This window comes from Oncorhynchus nerka, linkage group LG2, assembly GCF_034236695.1.
Source record: "Oncorhynchus nerka isolate Pitt River linkage group LG2, Oner_Uvic_2.0, whole genome shotgun sequence".
Taxonomy (NCBI): domain Eukaryota; kingdom Metazoa; phylum Chordata; class Actinopteri; order Salmoniformes; family Salmonidae; genus Oncorhynchus; species Oncorhynchus nerka.
The window spans coordinates 42549771-42570102 of record NC_088397.1 but is presented as its reverse complement, the minus strand read 5'-3'; the positions used below and the strand labels follow the sequence as shown (position 1 = coordinate 42570102).

At 42.6% G+C, this 20332-nt stretch overlaps 1 protein-coding gene and 1 pseudogene across 1 annotated transcript; one reads left to right on the top strand and one right to left on the bottom strand.

The window, feature by feature from the left end:
• The window catches only part of LOC115135463 (dnaJ homolog subfamily C member 16-like), a 25528-nt pseudogene extending 11194 nt beyond the window's left edge, over positions 1-14334 (top strand).
• On the bottom strand, positions 14263-20332 carry LOC115135455 (cytidine deaminase-like). The gene is made up of 4 exons (XM_029670158.2): positions 20045-20332; positions 18979-19090; positions 15008-15065; positions 14263-14823 (listed from the first exon to the last, which is right to left on the bottom strand). The coding sequence occupies exons 1-4, from the start codon at positions 20232-20234 to the stop codon at positions 14683-14685; spliced, it is 501 nt and encodes a 166-aa protein (XP_029526018.1). The 5' UTR covers positions 20235-20332; the 3' UTR covers positions 14263-14682.

Genomic DNA, 20332 nt, shown 5'->3' with positions numbered 1-20332 from the left:
GCTGGCTCTAGATGACTTATTCTGAGATGAATGGGTCAGAACCACAAGACTGCCAGTTGAATACCTGATCATTGCTCTCTCTCTACCCCCCCCCCCCCCTCCAGGCTAAAGGGATGAAGAGACAGATCATGGAGGAGTTTGTGTCCAACAACAAGTACCTGTGTGTCCCTCGGTTGGTCAACCAGCATCTGTTCGATGAGCTCTGCCCCATCAAGCAGTTCCACCGGCGCAGGAAGTAAGAACCAACTAAATCCGGCCTCTGATCTTAAAGGTCCAATGCAGCCGTTTCTATCTCCATATCAAATAATTTCTGGATAACAATTTAGTACCTCATTGTGATTTCTATTAAAATGGTCAAAAATTAACAAGAATAGCTTCTTAGCAAAGCTCAATTTCTCAAACAATAATTTTGCGAGGACTATATGGGAGTAGTCTGAGTGGGGAGGGGGAAACTGAAAACTAGCTGTTATTCGCAGAGAGGTTTGGAACTCTCTTTCTTATTTTCTATTAATTAACTTACCGCCTGGTGACGTCACCAGGCTTGGCCCAAAACTCCATCCCTTCAAAACTGGGTGAAATTTTAGGATGTCTTTTCAAACAGCACTCACACTGAAAGGGAATTTTCATTTTTTTTTTCAAATTTCACAGTATTATTCCAACCTCACTGTGGAAATATTCAATAAAATATACAGTTTATTTGGTACACCACCCTGTTCACAAATGGTTCCCTCCTAGAAACAGTGAGTCACATGGCCGTGGCTTGCTATATAAAGCAGGCAGACTGGCATCGAGGCATTCAGTTACTGTTCGATTGAATGTTCGAATGAGTGCCATAAGCGACTGAGTGTGTATGATCGTCAGTGCCAGGCGCGCCGGATGTAGTATCTCAGTAACGGCCCGCCTCCTGGGCTTTTCACGCACGACAGTGTCCAGGGTTTACCAAGAATGATGCGACAAAAAATAAATAAACATACAGTCCTGTGGGCGAAAACAGCTTGTTGATGAGAGGTCGAAGGAGAATGGCAAGAATCGTGCAAGCTAACAGGCTAGCCACAAACAGGAAAATAACTGCGTAGTAAAACAGTGATGTGCAGAACGGCATCTATTGCAGCAGACAACTACACTGCGTTCCACTCCTATCAGCTAAAAACAAGAAGTGTAATCACCAACACTGGTCAATTGAGGAGCAGAAAAACATTGCCTGGTTCGACAAATCCTGTTTGCGTAATGCTGATGGCAGAGTCTGGATTTGGTGTAAGCAGCATGAGGCCATGGACCCATCCAGCCTGGTGTCAATGGTGTAATGTTGTGGGGAATGTTTCCGTGGCACACGTTCGGTCCCTTGATAACAATTGAGCAACGTTTGAACGCCACACCATGTAGAATCCACGCCCCAAATAATTTGGGCTGTTCTGGAGGAAAAGACGTCCTACCCGGTAGGTGAGTGTACCTAATAAACTTAAGAAAGAAAATCACGTTTTTGACTGCACTGGGCTTTAATATCCACACTAATACCACTTAGAACAGGCCTGGGAAGTGATTTTCCATGGAGGGCCACATTAGAATATATTTTTGCCATCGCGGGCCAGAATCATATAACAGGATTATACATCATGTGTATGATTTTGTTGACATATCTCTTCTGTAAATCACATCCAGATATGCCACTTATTTTACTTTAACATGCACAGAAATAAAACACATCCATATTTTCCTTTTTGAAGGTATTTCATTATTAATCATGCAATGAACTACACAGAGGGAAAAGTCTCTGCTGGGCATTGACTAGAGCAGTAGAGTCAGGTATAGTTTCGTCACTTTGCGCTGGATTGCTGAGAGGTGGGAGTCGGTAAGAGAGGATCTGTGCCTTGACTTGTTATATTTCATCACTGAAGATGTCTGTTCACATACATAGGTTGACCCAAACAGTACAAACATGTTCTGAGCATGACTCCTAATCTTTGAAAGGTTTTGTTCATCGAGAGATGCGTAGAACCTCGTCAGTGACATTGTTTTGAATAGTTCTCCAATCACTGCATCAGACTGAAAATCGATAAGCTCAAGTTGCAGGCCAGTGGGTGCGTGTTCCACATTGAAGGAGAAAGGAGAGGAAGCCAACAGGATGTAATTTTCCAATACTTCAAATCCTCAAAATGACGGGAAAACTGACCGTTCAAAGCACGCAGCAGCGATGTACAACTTCTCCCACTGGTCATCTGATGGGGAACAGACTAGTAGTGTCGGAAGGTGGGTGCGATTGTTGGCTTCTACTTGGCGGGTCAGGAGGAGTAATTTTCCCCTGAAGGCTTTGACAAGGCTGGCTGTACATCTGATGTGCAAAAAGGCTTTTCCCTTGTAGTTTGGAATTCCGTTCATTCATGAGGGCCATGATGTCCACGGTGAAGGCATAATCAGCCAACCATTCTTGATCTTGCAGTTGAGGGAAATCTTTTTGCAAAAGAAAGGAAATCTCCGACTTCAGGTCGCCCATCCTTTTTAAGCACCTTCCCCAAACTCCGCCATCTCTCGTTTGCGTGGTAGGGGAGATCTGCATGACCCGACTCTCTTCCAACAGTGAGACAAACTGCCTGTAGTTTAAAGATTTTGCTCTTATGAAGTTTACCACTTTAGTGACTGTATCCACATGGCTCATTTTCAGAACACATTTACAGAGCACCTCCTGATGAATAATGCAATGCAGGAAAACTGTTGTTCCATATTCTCTGCGACGTCCTCAACACGCCCTGTCACTGTTCGCCTTGACAGGGAAACATTTTCAAACAGCTCTTTTTTGTCGGTGCAAAGTATTGCTGCTGAGTCAATTAAACATTCTTTAATGAATTCACCCTCAGAATGGCTTGCTATGTTTAGCAATTTTGTGGGACAGTACATGGCTAGCTCTCGCAAGAAAGCAACTCTTTCAATGTACTTGCCCTCTGCTCAGAAGACACATTCCTATATTTCTCTGCATGCTTTGTCTGGAAGTGTCGGGACAAGTTGTAGTCTTTCAAGACAGTGATGCTCTCTTTGCACACTAAGCACATAGCTTTCCCTGATACCTCAATAAATAAATATTTCAACGTCCACTCTTGCTGGAACACCCTACATTCATTGTCTACTTTCCTTTTCTTTGATAAAGCTCATTTTTGCGCAATTTCTAGCTAGCTACTATTTGTAACTGTTACGTGTGTCAGTCACTGTCGGTCCTCGTGCAGTTGTTATTTATACGTGCCTTCAAGATAAATGTCCCACAAGCCATGGTAGTTAAAATCATTACACAAAGGCGAGTTTTCATTGGGCGTCTAATTTGAATAACAAATACTTTTTTCAAAGCTTTACTATCACAAATTCTTTAATCTGAGCAGGATTCCACTGGCTGTATTGAATCAGGTCGCGGGCAACATATGGCCCAAGGGCCATCGTTTGCCCAGGCCTGACTTAGAATGAACTCATGTTTTAGGCATGTATTCTTAATTCTAAGTGGTATGCTAATGTGGACAGAGCTCGCCTCTGTCTTAGGTCGTTTTATTGCAGCCTCACTGTGCACTGCACATAGCAGAAGATTTCTATGTAACTTTTTTTGTGGTTCCTGAGATGTTCAACACTTCTATACGTGTTGTGAGATCTTATCATCTTTGCAGTGTGACTGCAATAAAGACTCTCGGATATACTGTATGTCTGCGTTGGGATAATCCTAAGAATTAAATATTGTATTGGCATGCATTCTGAGTTCTAAGTGGTATGCTAGTGTGGTTATTGGAACAAAGCAGGAAGACACGTTTCTGATCCTTAAGGAAAATAAAGTAAACCTTCTTCCTTCCCCCTTCTCTTTCTCTCTCTCTCCCTCAGGTACTGTGTGCTGCTGATCACTGGTGAGGAGCCAGGGTTTGTCCCTGGTAACCAGGCCTTCCTGACCTTCGCCTCGTCTAACACTAAAGACGTCCTGCGCTTCACATATGTCTACCAGAGACAGCAACAACCACTGTGTCAGGCCTTGCTCCACAACCAGGCCCCACTGTTCGCACAGGTTAGTAATAAACACATGCTTTGCTTACAATACACACCCACACAAATGGGCAATAAGGTGTATCGTACAGTACGCACACATTATGCGATCGTGTTTGATTGCACCATGACAGGTGGTGATACTGGAGAGGCGGAGCCCGGGAGGTAAGGCTGTGTACCGGTCTGTGATTGGTGGATGGAACGGCAGTGACGATGATAAGACCCACCTCCACGAGCAGCTGGAGCTCCTGCAGAGAGACCCCTCCTACCTGAGCTATGACGCCACGCTACCTGAACTAAACAACGAATTGTCCCCCGTGAGTCTCGCACTCACACACCTGGTACACACATACACCTGCCTACCTGAGCTACAGGTAACTGCCAAAATAAAGGAAATAGGACGTTGGGCCACTACGAGCCAGAACAGTTTCAATGCACCTTGGCATAGATGCTACAAGTATCTGGGATGCGATACCCATTATTCCACGAGCAATTCCATAATTTGGTGTTTTTGTTGATCGAGGTAGGAAACGCTGTCTTGGGCGCCCCTCCAGAATCTCCCATAAGTGTTCACTTGAGTTGTGATCTGGTGACTGAGACGGCATGGCATATGGTTTATATCATTTCATGCTCATCAAACCATTCAGTGACTTTGTGCCCTGTGGATGGGCGCATTGTCATCCTATAGCCATGGTAGCCAAAATAATGGTTTGCCCAGAATTTGTATACATGACCCTAAGCATGATGGGTTATAATTGCTTAATTAACTCAGGAACCACACATGTGGAATCACCTGCTTTCAATATTCTGTGTACCTTTTTTACTCAAGTGTTAACCATTATTTTGGCAGTTAATTGTAGGATCCTACACTACCTGAACTAAACAATGAACTGACCCCTGTGAGTCACACACACATGCACACCTGGTACACACACACACACACCTACCTACCTGAACTAAACCGCAATTTCTCTCTTCTTCCCCAACTCTAGATGTTTCTGATTCAGTGGATCAATGCAGCTTACGATTATTTCCTTCAAATCTATGATGACCTTCTCTTCTCCAACTGGTAAGATATTTCTGTATTTGATCCGTTTTCAATTGGGTTAGGTCAGCGGTTCCAAAAACTAGGGGATGTGACCCCGTACGGCAGTTGCCTGATATAAAAATGGGGTCACGGGAAAATGTCCAAAAGACGGATGAAATTTAAATATATATATATATTTAATATTGTCTTTGTATCGCAAAGTCATTGTAATGTGGTTCACCTTAGAAATCCAAATTTTAAAATGATTCAAATCTAAAATACATAATTCAACCACTGAGAGCACCCTTAGATCATGGGAGAAGGCGGCACATGTATCATCCCGACAGTGAATGGCTAGGTCCGCTACGTTGCTGCAAAATGGACTGTTTCCTTACACTACCATCCTCCGTTAGTTCGGTGGCTACTACATTAAGTGAAGCCGAGGCAACTCGCCAGCACAAAAGCAGAAATCGTGCTCGAAAACATGATGAAACCTACCTCGAATAAACCTACCTCACTAGCATAATAATAGTAGAGAGAATTATTTCAGCTTTTATTTCTTTCATCACATTCCCAGTGTGTCAGGTGTTTACATACACTCAGTTAGTATTTGGTAGCATTGCTGTTAAATTGTTTAACTTGGGTCAAACGTTTTGGGTAGACTTCCACAAGCTTCCCACAATAAGTTGGGTGAATTTTGGCCCATTCCTCCTAACAGAGCTGGTGTAACTTAGTCAGGTTTGTAGGCCTCCTTGCTCGCACATGTAATTTCAGTTCTGCCCACACATTTTCTATAGGATTGAGGTCAGGGCTTTGTGATGGCCACTCCAATACCTTGACTTTGTTGTCCTTAAGCCATTTTGCCACAACTTTGGAAGGATGCTTGGGATCTTTGTCCATTTGGAAGACCCATTTGCGATCAAGCTTTAACTTCCTGACTGATGTCTTGAGATGTTGCTTCACTATATCCACGTAATTTTCCTTTCTCATAAAGCCATCTATTTTGAGAAGTGCACCAGTCCCTCCTGCAGCCAAACACCCCCACAACATGATTCTGCCACCCCTGTGCTTCACGGTTGGGATGGTGTTCTTTGGCTTGCAAGCTTCCCCCTTTTTCCTTTTATACTTGCGTACTATTGTTTGTAAAGATGAACGTGGTACCTTCAGTCATTTGGAAATTGCTCCCAAGGATGAACCAGACTTGTCGAGGTCTACAATTGTTTTCTGAGGTCTTGGCTGATTTCTTTAGATTTTCTCATGATGTCAAGCAAAGAGGCACTGAGTTTGAAGGTAGACCTTGAAATACATCCACAAATACACCTTCAATTGACTCAGGCTAATTGACATAATTTATCAGAAGCTTCTAAAGCCATGACATAATTTTCTGGAATTTTCCAAGCTGTTTTAAGGCACAGTCAACTTAGTGTATGTGAACTTCTGACCCACTGGAGTTGTAATTAACTGAAATAATCTGTCTGTAAACAATTGTTGGAAAAATGACTTGTCATGCACAAAGTAGATGTTCTAACCGACTTGCCAAGACTACAGTTTGTTAACAAGAAATGTGCGGAGTGTTTGAAAAACGAGTTTTAATGAATCCAACCTAAGTGTATGTAAACTTCCAACTTCAACTGTAGCCTACTGCATATTAGAAAGTGTAGCCCTAGTCGATGCTGCTGGTTCATTGATTATGCAGGGCGGCTTACAGTGAGCTTACAATTGTAGTGAATTTGTATCTGATTCTGAATAGCCTAGTAATGAGTTTTTGTAATATTTTCATAATCAATAGGCTGACATGAGATGTAGCTACAGAATATCTCACCGCCATGCGTTTCCAACACCTCTCTTTTATTCCTTTCTCAAGGGCGCAGAGGGTCTGTCAACAGTGAAATGTGCCTTGTTGTGCAAAACAAGTTACTATCGATGTTCCCAAACAGATTTTTACTTGGTTTCACAAATTAAGCACTGGGTAGCTACAGGAGCAAGGTTGGAGAGCCCATGGCATACGGAGTTTGGGCGGTATGTCACCTGTCTTACAGCGAGCGCATGCTCCTCAAAGCGGTTGACGCATGGAGTGAAATGAATGTTCTATTATTTCTCAGCTACCGAAGTAGCCCATCGAGCATCATTGGAAAACGGACAGTCAGAAAAGCCTGCGGCCTCCATTCGCTATTTGAGTGCATACAGATGACATGTCTATTTTCCCCCTGTTCCTGCCAATTTGATAATGGGTCATTTCTAAATCTAGACTAATTTGACATATTAGTAAAGACAAAATTCAATTGAGAGTAGTCTGACGGGTGAAAATATCATCACTTGATGAGAGGAGCAGCCTGAGGCAAGCAACCAAGCTCCCCCGACTTTCTCAAATCAACAATAGCATATGCAGCTGCGTCATGGAGCTGTGGTGGAATATTCAAATCAAGTGAGCGAGACTTTGTCATTTCTTCAAACAATCATCTTGATTTAATATAAATTATTGCAATAATGAAACCGGCGACCCCACACTCTGAAGTGTGTGTTGCCGAGTGCTTAAAATGCTTTAATCATGGCTGAACCCCCATATGCAGATTGGGCACCATAAACCATTCTGGGTTCATCCTGTCGTTTATCTGCACAGAGGTGTTAATTTACTCCTCGAAGTTTCCCATGAGCATGGATGAGAGCCAACACTGAAATGTTTGTTCTATTCCTTCAGGCTATCTCGGGTCACACACACATCTTATCTATGAACGCAGGCTTAGTCCGACCAGAGACATATGTCTCACATGCACCACTGATCACAGAATGGAATGTGGCTGGAAAGTTTATCACCAAGCCATCACTTAATCAGTTGCCAATCCAAGCTTCAAAGTCTCCTCTCAGTTCAAACAGAATGAAGAGAGTTCTATGAAAGTTACTCCATTGCATGAAAACAACCATGAATTAAAACGTTGTGAAAATTCCAGCATGCGTTGACTGTCAACACTGAGGCTGTACCCGCTTTAAGTTAGTTTTAACAGTGGCCAAGTAGGCTACTATGGCTTTTTGATCATAATGTAGGCCTACCAGAGTGGCCTACCATCAAAAACAGTGTAGAAAATGCATCCCATAACATTTTAACATGGCTGTACTATCATTCAGCCTACAACAGCAACCAATGTGTGGTGTTCAATGTAGGCCTATGAGACTTTTGAAAACAACACGCAGGACTTGACCCGTACCTATTTATCTACTTCAGATAAGGTGACTGAAAATATTGTTTGACGCAAGAAACCACTTTACAAAATAAAATGCATTATTATTCCCATACCATTATTACAGAGAATCAGACAAAGTATGCTACCCTCTGCCTATTGGCTACTTAGCTTATTCAAGCCTGTCTCAAAATACAACACTGCCCCTTTAAGACAAAAAAAAGGCTCTTTACTTGACCCGCTTTTCAAAGATGTCTAGAAATCTACACCTTTTTTGTTCTTGTAGGAAGCAACCACTCCCCTATTGCTGACTACAAATGTTCTATAACTGGGCTAATAACTCTTAGCTGGCAAAGGATATGAACAAAATGTGCACACATGGCTACATTTAGCTCTTGCTTTGATCTCAAAACAAGTGCATCTATTCACAACCACCACTGTAAACACAGTCCAGTTCAAAGTAAATGACACAGATCCATATATGCCTATTGCTTATTTGCATATAGGCAAATGGATTGGTTATGAAAAAAATGTTGTTATGCCACACTGGTCTGTGTAAAATCTCTTACGTAAGTTTGTTTTGTTTTGGTATGTTGCATTGAAACTGGCTAATAATGCGTTCAATCGATAACATTTATATTAACTGACAGGGAAAACTCTAGAAAGTTGAGTTCAATCTCGTGCTTCTCTCCGTGGGCTGATATTTCTTCTGCACTCTGCTCTGCAGTCCCTGGGAGCTGCGCTGCAGTCTCGGGGCTCCTGCGTGTCCGCGCAAGTGCGCAGCTTAGAGGGAACATTGTTCAGAACTAAGTTGCCAAATAACTCTAAATCTAGCTTACAGAACCTGTTTCAAATTTTATGTTAATTAATGGTCAATTACAGTGAGACCGGCAGACTTTTGCATGACAATAACTGTCTGACACATTTTTATGACCTCCACAGCCCTAATCATAGTTGTAAAAGTATTGTGAGTGAGTTGAGGAGACAATCAGAAATACTGGCAATGTTTTGCAGTTGACTGTCATAGCCCAAAAGAAATATAAGTAAACATTGGCTGTTGATTATAGTTTTTTTTCACATGGTTGTTGATGTAGACCAAAAAGGTTTATCTACCTCTGGGTTAGATGGTGATTGACACAATTCTGCAACAAATTTATTAAACCTTTTGTTGGTGTTTTATGGTAGAACAAAATAATTGAGAGTGAAGTATCATATACTATAAATCTATCATCTAAACTTGTTGATGTTTGTCTTCTAGGCGGGAGATGATGCCCATCCTGTCTCTCATCTTTTCTGCTCTGTTCATCCTCTTTGGTACTGTCATCATCCAGGCCTTCAGGTGAGCATGGGAATCAAAGTTAGTTTACATACCGTAGGACTGCTAACTGGCCTAAATATGTAAATATATACATGAAAAATAAGCTTGAAATAGCTTGATATAGTCATGGTCTAAATGACTTAACCAAAAACGCATACAGTACCAGTCAAAAGCTTGGACACACCTGCTTATTCCAGGGCTTTTCTTTTTTTATTACTATTTTCTACATTGTAGAATAATAGTGAAGACATAAAAACTATGAAATAACACATGGAATCATGTAGTAACCAAAAAAGTGTTTATCAAATCAAAATATATTTGAGATTCTTCAAAGTAGCCACCCTTTGCCTTGAGGACAGCTTTGCACACTCTTGGCATTCTCTCAACCAGCTCCATGAGGTAGTCACCTGGAATGCATTTCAATTAACAGGTGTGCCTTGTTAAAAGTTAATTTGTGGAATTTCTTTCCTTAATGCGTTTCAGCCAATCAGTTGTGTTGTGACAAGGTAAGGGTGGTATACAGAAGACGGCCCTATTTGGTAAAAGTCCATATTATGGCAAGAACAGGTCAAATAAGCAAAGAGAAACCACAGTCCGTCATTACTTTAAGACATGAAGGTCAGTGAATCCGGAAAATTTCAAGAACTTTGAAAGTTTCTTGAAGTGCAGTCGCAAAAACCATCATGCTCTATGAAACTATCTCATGAGGACCGCCACAGGAATGGAAGACCCAGAGTTACTTCTGCTGCAGAGGATAAGTTCAGTAGAGTTAACTGCACATCAGATTGCAGCTCAAATAAATGCTTCACAGAGTTCAAGTAACAGACACATCTCAACATCAACTGTTCAGAGGAAACTGCGTGAATCAGGCCTTCCTTCATGGTCGAATTGCTGCAAAGAAACCACTACTAAAGAACACCAGTAAGAAGAGACTTGCTTGGGCCAGGAAACACGAGCGATGGATATTATACCAGTGGAAATCTGTCATTTGGTCTGATGAGTCCAAATGTAAGATTTTTGGTTCCAACCGCCGTGTCTTTGTTAGACGCAGGTGAACGGATGATCTCCGCATGTGTGGTTTCCACCATGAAGCATGGAGGAGGAGGTGTGATGGTGTGGAGTGCTTTGCTGTTGACAACTGTCTGGGATTTATTTCAAATTCAAGGCACACGTAACCAATATGGCTAACACAGCATTCTGAGGCGATACGCCATCCCATCTGGTTTGCTCTTAGTGGGACTATCATTTGTTTTTCAACAGGACAATGACCCAAACACACCTCCAGGTTGTGTAAGGGCTATTTGACCAGGAAGGAGAGTGAGGCATCAGATGACCTGGCCTCCACAATCACCCGTACTAAACCCAATTGAGATGGTTTGGGATGAGTTAGACCGCAGAGGTAAGGAAACAAGTGCTCATGATATGTGTTAACTCCTTCAAGACTGTTGGAAAAGCATTCTTCATGCAGCTCGTTGAGAGAATGCCAAGCCTGTGCAAAGCTGTCCTCAAGGCAAAAGGTGGCTACTTTGAAGAATCTCACATATGAAATATGTTTTGATTTGTCTGACACCTTTTTGATTACTACATGATTCCGTATGTGTTGACTAACTATATCTAAGTTGAGCTTTTTTTGTGAACCAGGAAATCAATAGCTAACTCATTAATTCTTCTTTGTAGGCTCCACAAGCCCAACATATATTATTTTATCAGGATTTGTTGAGACAGTATTTATAGTATTTATAATAGAAACATGTAGAATCCCATTTGTCTTTCTGAAATATACTTGGAAAGCACCTGATGCTGCATATTTGTATGTTTGGAGAGTTAACTCAACCTTAAACAGACTTTTCAGTCAGTGTCAGTAGTCGAGCGATAAGTCATATGTCTTCTGATAGCGGACAGACATACAGCTGCTCTCTCACCGTTTCTTCGTCACTAGTGACTCGGGTGAAGAGAAGCGTCCCCAAAAACCAAAGCCAAAGAACCCAGCAAAGACTGAAGACTCACCTGGTAGAGCCAATACTTCCAGGTAACAATAAAATAATGCATGCATGCATGCGCAAGGATATTTCTCTTCGGTAACATAACGAGTATTCACCCTCTCCTCTCTCCCCACCCTGCCAGTCGTCCTCCTAAGAAGGACTTTGTGGAGGTGACAGAGCTGACAAACATCACCTACATCAGTAACTTGGTCAAGCTGAGACCTGGTCACATCAATGTGGTCCTAGTCCTCACTGACGCTTCCAAGAATGCTCTGCTCAGGAAGTACGCCAAAGAGGTTTTCTCCTTCTCCGGGTAAGATGCTACACACTGCTTAGCCTCTCGTGCAAAATATATACATTTTTGTCATATATAAATTAATTAGACAAAAATGTATAAATAATGGTTACAGAAAATGTACTGCTTTAGAAAATAACCTCAACACTTTATTTTGTTTCAGAAATTAAATGCATTCTGTGTTATATTGTATTATGCCACACTTGCGCTAGTGATTAGTGTATTTTTGTGCCACACCCACTCTGTCTCTGTCTGTGATTGTGTCTGTCTCTCTATGCCCACCCTCAGGACCCAGACCCTACACTTCTCCTTCCTGAATGCAGACAAACACAGCCAGTGGATGCCATCTCTCTTGGAGTCTTGTCCTACTGCAGCCCGGGTCCTGACCCATGGAGAGGAGGAGGAAGGGGGAGGAGGAGAGGGGGATGAATACTCCTCTCCTTCTCAGGTCGTCCCAGAGACTTCACAGGCCATGTTCTGGCACTCAATGGACACAAGAAGTACTTTTGTCTCTTCAGACCTGTCTTCACTGGGGACACGGACACTGGCGGAGAGAGCTCAAGCTCATCATCTTCATCATTTGACGAAGGCTCCAGGAGAAAGTCTCGGTCAAGGTCGCGATCCCAGTCGAGCTCACGTTCAAGGTCCAGGGAGGAGGGGGGTTTGTCGGGTAGGGGTGGGAGGGGTGGTGGGCGGGCCTCCAGGGCTACCAGTCTGGAGGTGCACCATAAGCTGGACAGGCTGGGGCTGTGGATGGAGAGGCTGATGGAGGGGACTCTGCCCAGGCACAGTGTCCCTGGCTGGCCTGGGTTGGACACCACCTCCCCAAGCTCCAGCCCCGCTCCCCAGAACTGAGGAACCACACTGGACTGGACCCGACCGGACCCATATGAAGTGTAAATGAGATTTCTGCAGCTTAAACGTAGCCAGTAGTCATTATGCAAAGCCAATGAATAATAAAGAAGATTAATATAACCCTATAAAGTATACTAACCTTGTCCCAGATCTGTTTGTGCATTCTTGCGAATGCCAACTTCAGGTGTGACAATGGTCATAGGAGTTGGCCAGACGGCACAAACTGATCCGGGACCAGGCAAGAAACTGAAGCTCCATTTACCCTATCACAACAATCATTTTTTACTTTAGCTTTAGGGACTGTAGTAGGTGAAGCTTCAAATGCACTGATCTTGCCATTGTCTTTCATAGGAAGCTGTTAACCCGGAATTAGGGCTTGAGACAATTGACGTGTTGCACTGACTACTGTATGTTTAGATATTTTGTTGTAAATAAACACCAAGGACCCTATTCAATAACCACCGGCTCTTAGGATTTAAAGAAAGGGGGTGGGGGGGGGAGTATATTATGTGCAATTCAGAGGAGGCTGGTGTGGGGTGAGCTATAGGAGGACAGGCTCATTGTGATGGTTGGAATGGAATCAATGGAATGGAGTCAAGTGTTGTTTCCATGTGGGGGGGGGGGGTTACGTAGGTTAGGATCCATGTACTGAACAAAATGATGTGAAGCAAAAAAAGATCTCATGTACAGTTTTAAACTAGGGTCCTGTTCAAAGGAATACATGTTAGAAACAGGAAAATAACTTGTTTTTGTAGCACAAATTCAGGTATGACCTCCATTTTCACGACATTTCCTCCTATTTCATGCTTACTGAACTTTTACCACAGTAACACTGGACTAAGGTCAGTTTGTCTTATTCTTTCCTAATGGTTAGGACTTGGGAGTGATAAACTGTTCCTAGCTGGTTGAATAGAGCCCTTGGTGTTCTCTGCTGCTGCTCAGGGCCAGGTCCCCAAGCTGGAGATCTCCGTACAACTCTTTTTATAAATATTTATTCCCCTTTGCAGATCAGGCGGAAAGGTTGAATCATCCTTCTGTCTCGTTTCTTTAATTTTACTTTCGTTTTGAGTCCGTGCCCTTAAATATACCGCTATGGATTTTATTGCATGTCTTTGTCAGAAGAATATTCTGTGTTTTGTCACCGTGAGATTTGCAACGCTCCATCAACTTTATTCCACAACTCTTTCCTTCCTGTACCTCATGATGTGCTTGTGAACCAGGCTTGTGATGGTGAGTAAACCTTGCCTGAGACCTGAAGACTTTGGTTAAGGCTTTAGCTTAGCGAGCTAAACAGTCTGTGCTTGAAACCGTATGGTCCATGGTTCAAACCCAGTCGGTCACACTTGCACACAAGGTTTGCATAAGATGTCCTTCACTTGCATTCTTGCTACAGAATGATTTCCCGCTCGCTAATTTAATAGATATAAACTACGTCGATATTTCACTTTGCCTGCCTTTTCATTTGAATGCGTTTCTCATGTCCAATATTGGTGCTGAGGAGAGATTTAATCCAACGTAAGTTTGAGGAGTTGAACTGTTTGGGAGAGTCTGTAGTACTGTAGTCCATTTTAAACGATTAGTATGAAATTATGTGAAATATAGAATTATTTGATGTGCTGTTATTTATTTGATGTAACTATGCTTCCTAACATTAATAAACATTTTCTAAATCTTTATCACTCACAGTAATAGATTGATGTGGAATAAAGATACCAGCAAAGTGTGACAAAATATTATACATGGATACAAATTGATCAATGTACTGTCAATAACATACTGAAATCTCGATTACACATGAACAATGAAAATGCATAAATATACATTGTTGACATAGCACTACTGTCCAGTCCTCACGTGCTACATAAAATGTCATTTTTCTGGATTGGAGTTCTCCATCCCGTTACCCCCAATCTACCTTATATCAAAGATTTGTGTAAAATATATAGATAATTTTAAACTTAAGTATAAAATTGGACACACCTGCTTATCCCCCCCCCCCCCCCTCCAGTGGTTGTTATAACGGGTTAATACTCGTTGGGGATCTTGACGACTTTCTTCATGGATAGGTCTTCTGGACCGAAGGAGACAGGAAGCAGCTCGCTGACTTTCATCTCTATGAATGAGCCGTCTGGCTTGGTCAGGTACACGTCCCAGTTGGCCCCAAACTGGAGAAAAACACGTTGTATATGGAGCATCAGCAAAACTTTACATTAAGTTTCCTGCTCTCTAACTACTTTGGTCATCAGAATGTAGGCATTGTAACAGAAGTAGACTTACTACACCTACACTATAGATGAATGACAGACAATTTCTCTTCCTTCTAGGATACCAGGCTTGAATGATGCTTACCTCTCTCATGAACTGTCTGCAGCCACCGCATGGTGAGATGAACTGGTCATGTAAATCACTGCAAACAAATTGATATGAAGACATTTTACAACACCGTCAATGAGAAGAATGCTATTGTCCTTGCACTGCACTATGCAACACGCAGGTTGGCATTTATTGGCTCATGACTCATACTGGAGGCAGCTCTGCAGAGTGGTCACTAGCTGGCACAACCGCAAAGTCATATATAATCTCATTTTAAACCCAACTGTAACCTTAACCACACTGTTAACCCTAAATATCAACCAATTTGTTTTTTTTTCTTAAATTAATTTTTACAATATAGCCAATTTTGACTGCAGCTGGCCAATCTAGCGGAAACTGCTTAGTTCTGCCTCCAGGGCGAGACTCGTGACGATAAATGTCAACCTGCCTCGAACACATTTGTATAAGAACATTGATAGTTACCAATATGTTATAACACTATCCTGACACTAGGAGTCAGCATTAGACTTGAATTATTGAGATGAGGAATGTACACATATCAAAATGTATTTACCACATCCGCCGCATACAAGTCTTTGAGGTTACAGTGAAATGCTGGCTTATTAACCTTACCAACGATGCAGAGTTGTAATTTAAAAAAAATCTAAAATAGTAACTAACATAAGGAATAAAATACTCAAGAATGGAGCTACATACAGGGAGTACCAGTATCGGGTCAATGTGCAGAGGTACTCGAGGGAGATCCATGATACAGTGCATTCGGTAAGTATTTAGACCCCTTGAATTTTTCCACATTTAGTGACGTTACAGCCTTAATCTAAAATGGATTAAACACATTTTTTCCTCATCAATCTACCCAAAACCCCATAATGACAAAGCAAAAACTGTTAAAAAAAAATGGTTGCGAATTTTTAAATCATGGAAATATCACATTTACATAAGTATTCAGACCCTTTACTCTGTACTTTGTTGAAGGGCCTTTGGCAGCGATTACAGCCTTTGGTCTTCTTGGGTATGACGCCACAAGTTTGGCACACCTGTGTTTGGGGAGTATCTCTCATTCTTCTCTGCAGATCCTCTCAAGCTCTGTCAGGTTGGATGTGGAGAGTCGCTTCACAGCTATTTTCATGTCTCCAGTGATGTTTGATCGGGTTCAAGTCCTGGTTCTGGCTGGGCCACTCAAGGACATTCAGAGACTTATCCCGAAGCCACTCCTGCATTGTCTTGGCTGTGTGCTTAGGGTCGTTGTCCTGTTGGAAGGTGAACCTTCCTGGTCCTGAGCACTCTGGAGCAGGTTTTCATCAAGGATATCTCTGTACTTTTCCCATTCATCTTTCCCTCCATCCTGAATAGTCTCCAAGTCCCTACTGCTGAAAAACATCCCCACAGCATGATGCTGCCACCACCATGCTTCACCGTAGTGATGGTGCCAGGTTTCCTCCAGACGTGACGCTTGGTATTCAGGCCAAAGTGTTCAATCTTGATTTCATCAGACCAGAGAATCTTGTTTCTCATGTTCTGAGAGTCCTTTAGGTGCCTTTTTTGGCAAACTCCAAGCGTGCTGTCATGTGCCTTTTTACTTAGGAGTGGCATCCGTCTGGCCACTCTACCATAAAGGCCTGATTGGTGGAGTGCTGCAGAGATGGTTGTCTTTCTGGAAGTTTCTCCCATTTCAACAGAACTCTGGAGCTCTGTTAGAGACCATCAGGTTCTTCCCTGACACCTCCCTGACCAAGGCCTTTCTCCCCCGATTGCTCACTTTGGTCGGTCGGCCAGCTCTAGGGAGAGACTCGGTTGTTCTAAACTTCTTCCATTTTGAGAATGATTGATGTCACTGTGTTCTTGTGGACCTTCAATGCTACAGAAATGTTTTGGTACCCTTCCCCAGATCTGTGCCTTGACATAGTCCTGTCTCGGAGCTCTACGGACAATTGCGTCGACCTCATTGCTTGGTTTTTGCTCTGACGTGCACTGTCAACTGTGAGACCTTTCCAAATCATGTCCAATCAATTGAATTTAGGTGGACTCCAAGTTGTAGAAACGTCTCAAGGACGATCAATGGAAACCGGATGCACCTGAGCTCAATTTCGAGTCTCATAGCAACGGGTCTGAATAGTTGCGTAAATAAGGTATTTATATTTCTGTTTTTTGCTTTGTCATTATTGTGTGTAGATTGATGAGGAATTATTTTTTTAATCCATTTTAGAATAAGGCTGTAACATAACATCTGGATAAAGTCTAAGGGTCTATATACGTTCTGAATGCACTGTATATACACAGGTATGTGGACACCCCCTTCAAATTAGTGGATTTATCTGTTTCAGCCACACCCATTGCTGACAGGTGTATAAAATCGAGCACACAGCCACGCAATCTCCATTGATAAATATTGGCATTAGAATGGCCTTACTGAAGAGCTGACTGAAGACTTTTAACATGGCACCATCATAGGATGCCACTTTTTTAACAAGTCAAATTTCTGCCATGTCAAACGTTGGCTGGAGTGGTGTAAAGCTCGCCACCATTGGACTCTGGAGCAGTGGAAACGCTTCATATGGAGTGATGAGTCACGCTTCAGCATCTGGCAGTCTGACGGACGAATCTGGGTTTTGTGGATGCCAGGAAAACGCTACCTGCCCCAATGCAGAGCGCTAACTGTAAAGTTTCGTGGATGAGGAATAATGGTCTGGGGCTGTTTTTCAAGGTTCGGGCTAGGCCCCTTAGTTCCAGTGAAGAGAAATATTAACGCTACAATGACATTCTAGACAATTCTGTGCTTCCAACTTTGTGGCAACAGTTTGGGTAAGGCCCTTTTCTTTTTCAGCGTGACAGTGCTCCTCTGTGCAAAGCGAGGTCCTTACAGAAATGGATTGTTGACTCTAGAAGAACTTGACTGGCCTGCACAGAGCCCTGACCTCAACCCCATTGAACACCTTTGGGATGAATTGGAACACCAACTGAGAGCCAGGTCTAATTGCCCAACATCAGTGCCAGACCTCACTAATGCTCTTGTGGCTGAAGGAAAGCATGTCCCCGTAGCATTGTAAGTGGTAGCTCTAGGCTTTAGCTCAGAGCGGATGTTGCCTGCAACAAATGCTTTTTGGTTGGGACACGTTCTTATAGTCACTGTGGGGGACGACATCGTCTATGCACTTATTGATGAAGCCTGTGACTGTTGTGGTAAATGACTCAATGTTATTGGATTAATTCCAAAACATATCCCAGTCTGTACTAGTAAACAGTCTTGTAGCCTCGCGTCTGCTTCGCCTGACCACTTCCGTATTGAGTCTATCACTGCTACTTCCTGTTTGAGCTTTTGTTTGTATTCAGGAAGCAGGAGAATGGAGTCATGGTCAAATTTGCCGAAGGAAGGACAAGGGAGGGTCTTGTATGCGTTTCTGTGGGAGAATAAAAGTGGTCTAGAGTTTTATCCCGCACCAATAGAGGAGCTAAGTGAGGTAGTATTGATTTTAAGTCTCCCTGTGTTATTCACCACCCACCAGAAATGCTGAGGTGAGCGGTTTCTTGTTTGTTTATTGCCCCATACAGTTTGTTGAGTGCCAGAGTGGTGTTGGCTTGTGGAGGAATGTAGACAGCTGTGTAATTATGGATGAGATCTCTCTTGGTAGATAAGTCTGCAGTTTACCATGAGATATTCTTTATCAGGGGCGGCAGGGTAGCCTAGTGGTTAGAGCGTGTGACTAGTAACCGGAAGGTTGCGAGTTCAAACCCCTGAGCTGACAAGGTACGAATCTGTCGTTCTGCCCCTGAACAGGCAGTTAACCCACTGTTCCTAGGCCGTCATTGAAAATAAGTATTTGTTCTTAACTGACTTGCCTAGTTAAATAAAGGTAAAATAAAAAATCAGGTGAGCAAAAGCTTGAGACCAGTTGTTATTTATGAAAAAACACCTTTCGTTTTCTGTTAAGTCTATGTCATAGGAAAGAGCAGGCGTTCTTAATCATTTGTACACTGTGTAGAACTACCTGGCGATAGCGATGGCCTTGAAGCTACGGCGTCCCTCTGACACTGCTTTAGCGATGGCGTTCCTCTCTGCACACACACCCAGGTTGTTACACGCGTTCTCCACATTGCAACCTGAAGAGACGACAGATCACATTTACTGTCATGCACAGCGCTTTTCACTTGGTTTCAAAGGGCTTAAAACAAAGGCAAAGCAGACAGAGCTGAAGACGTCTCCCCTGTTCCCTCTAAAGATCTTATATGATTGGTCAATTGATGGATTGGTTGATTTGAAAATAACAAGCATCCTTTTGCAAAAAATGTGTTTTTATTCCAAGGAGATTACTTGGTTTCGATAGTTTTCCACTAATTAATCATTAATAGGTTATGCAAAACCAGTCAGTCGAGAGCACAGTGTACTCAACAAAGTTATTGAAGTCCTTTGAATTTACTGACTGTTCATGTATTGTTAAATAACCTAGTTATGCTTGTGCACAAAAAGGCTTCTTGCCCACTTGAGCTAAATTCCTTTCTGACTAGATTCTAACGGATTAACTGATTAATTTCTGACTGAGTAAATTCCAACGCTGAGGGAACAAGTGTGAATAATCTACAGAACTGTAGAACACAGACAGTTACATAATTCTGAACATCACAGGCCTGCTTCATATGTGGTTATTCCTTGGTTCAGGAACGTTGAAACATTGGATTTTACACACGTACATATTCCTGCTCGTGATTAGAAGCAATCTTTGTCACACATTTTACAGTGTAAATGTTACAGGGTAATAATGTATTTTTCAGAGTGTGGGATATGCCTATTTCCTGGTCTATTCTAAAATTCTTGATTAAAATGTAGACGATCTGTACATTTTTTACTTTACTGTAACACGTACATCTAACGTTGGATCCTTCTCCACTAAGTCTTCCCAGTTCAATGTTGTAGCTAAACGACAACGCGTTCCCAGTCAACTTACCTGGTCAAATAGATCGAACTAAACGTATACTGATTGTCAGCTGTAGGTATTTTCTTTTAAGAAGATCAAGTAAACTCAATCAATAGATTTGAAGTGATGGATGATATCTCACCTGTGAACACTCTGTCATCGTGGGCCAGGAGGGCAGCCCCGACCCTGAAATTGCTGTAGGGACAGTAGGAAAACTCCTTGGCCTCCAGAGACTGATGGATAAGCCCTTCTACCGTTACCCTGTCTGGGTGGTGGAGGAGCTGCGATCCCTGGTCCTTACCATGGAGCATCTCGATCTGCAGGTCTCCCATACTGGCTCTGAGTCTGTCTGTGGTGTGAATCTGTGGGTGTTGGTGCCTGTGTCTGTTCTTGTTGAGTTTCTCTGACTTTCTGTGGAGGTATGAGTATG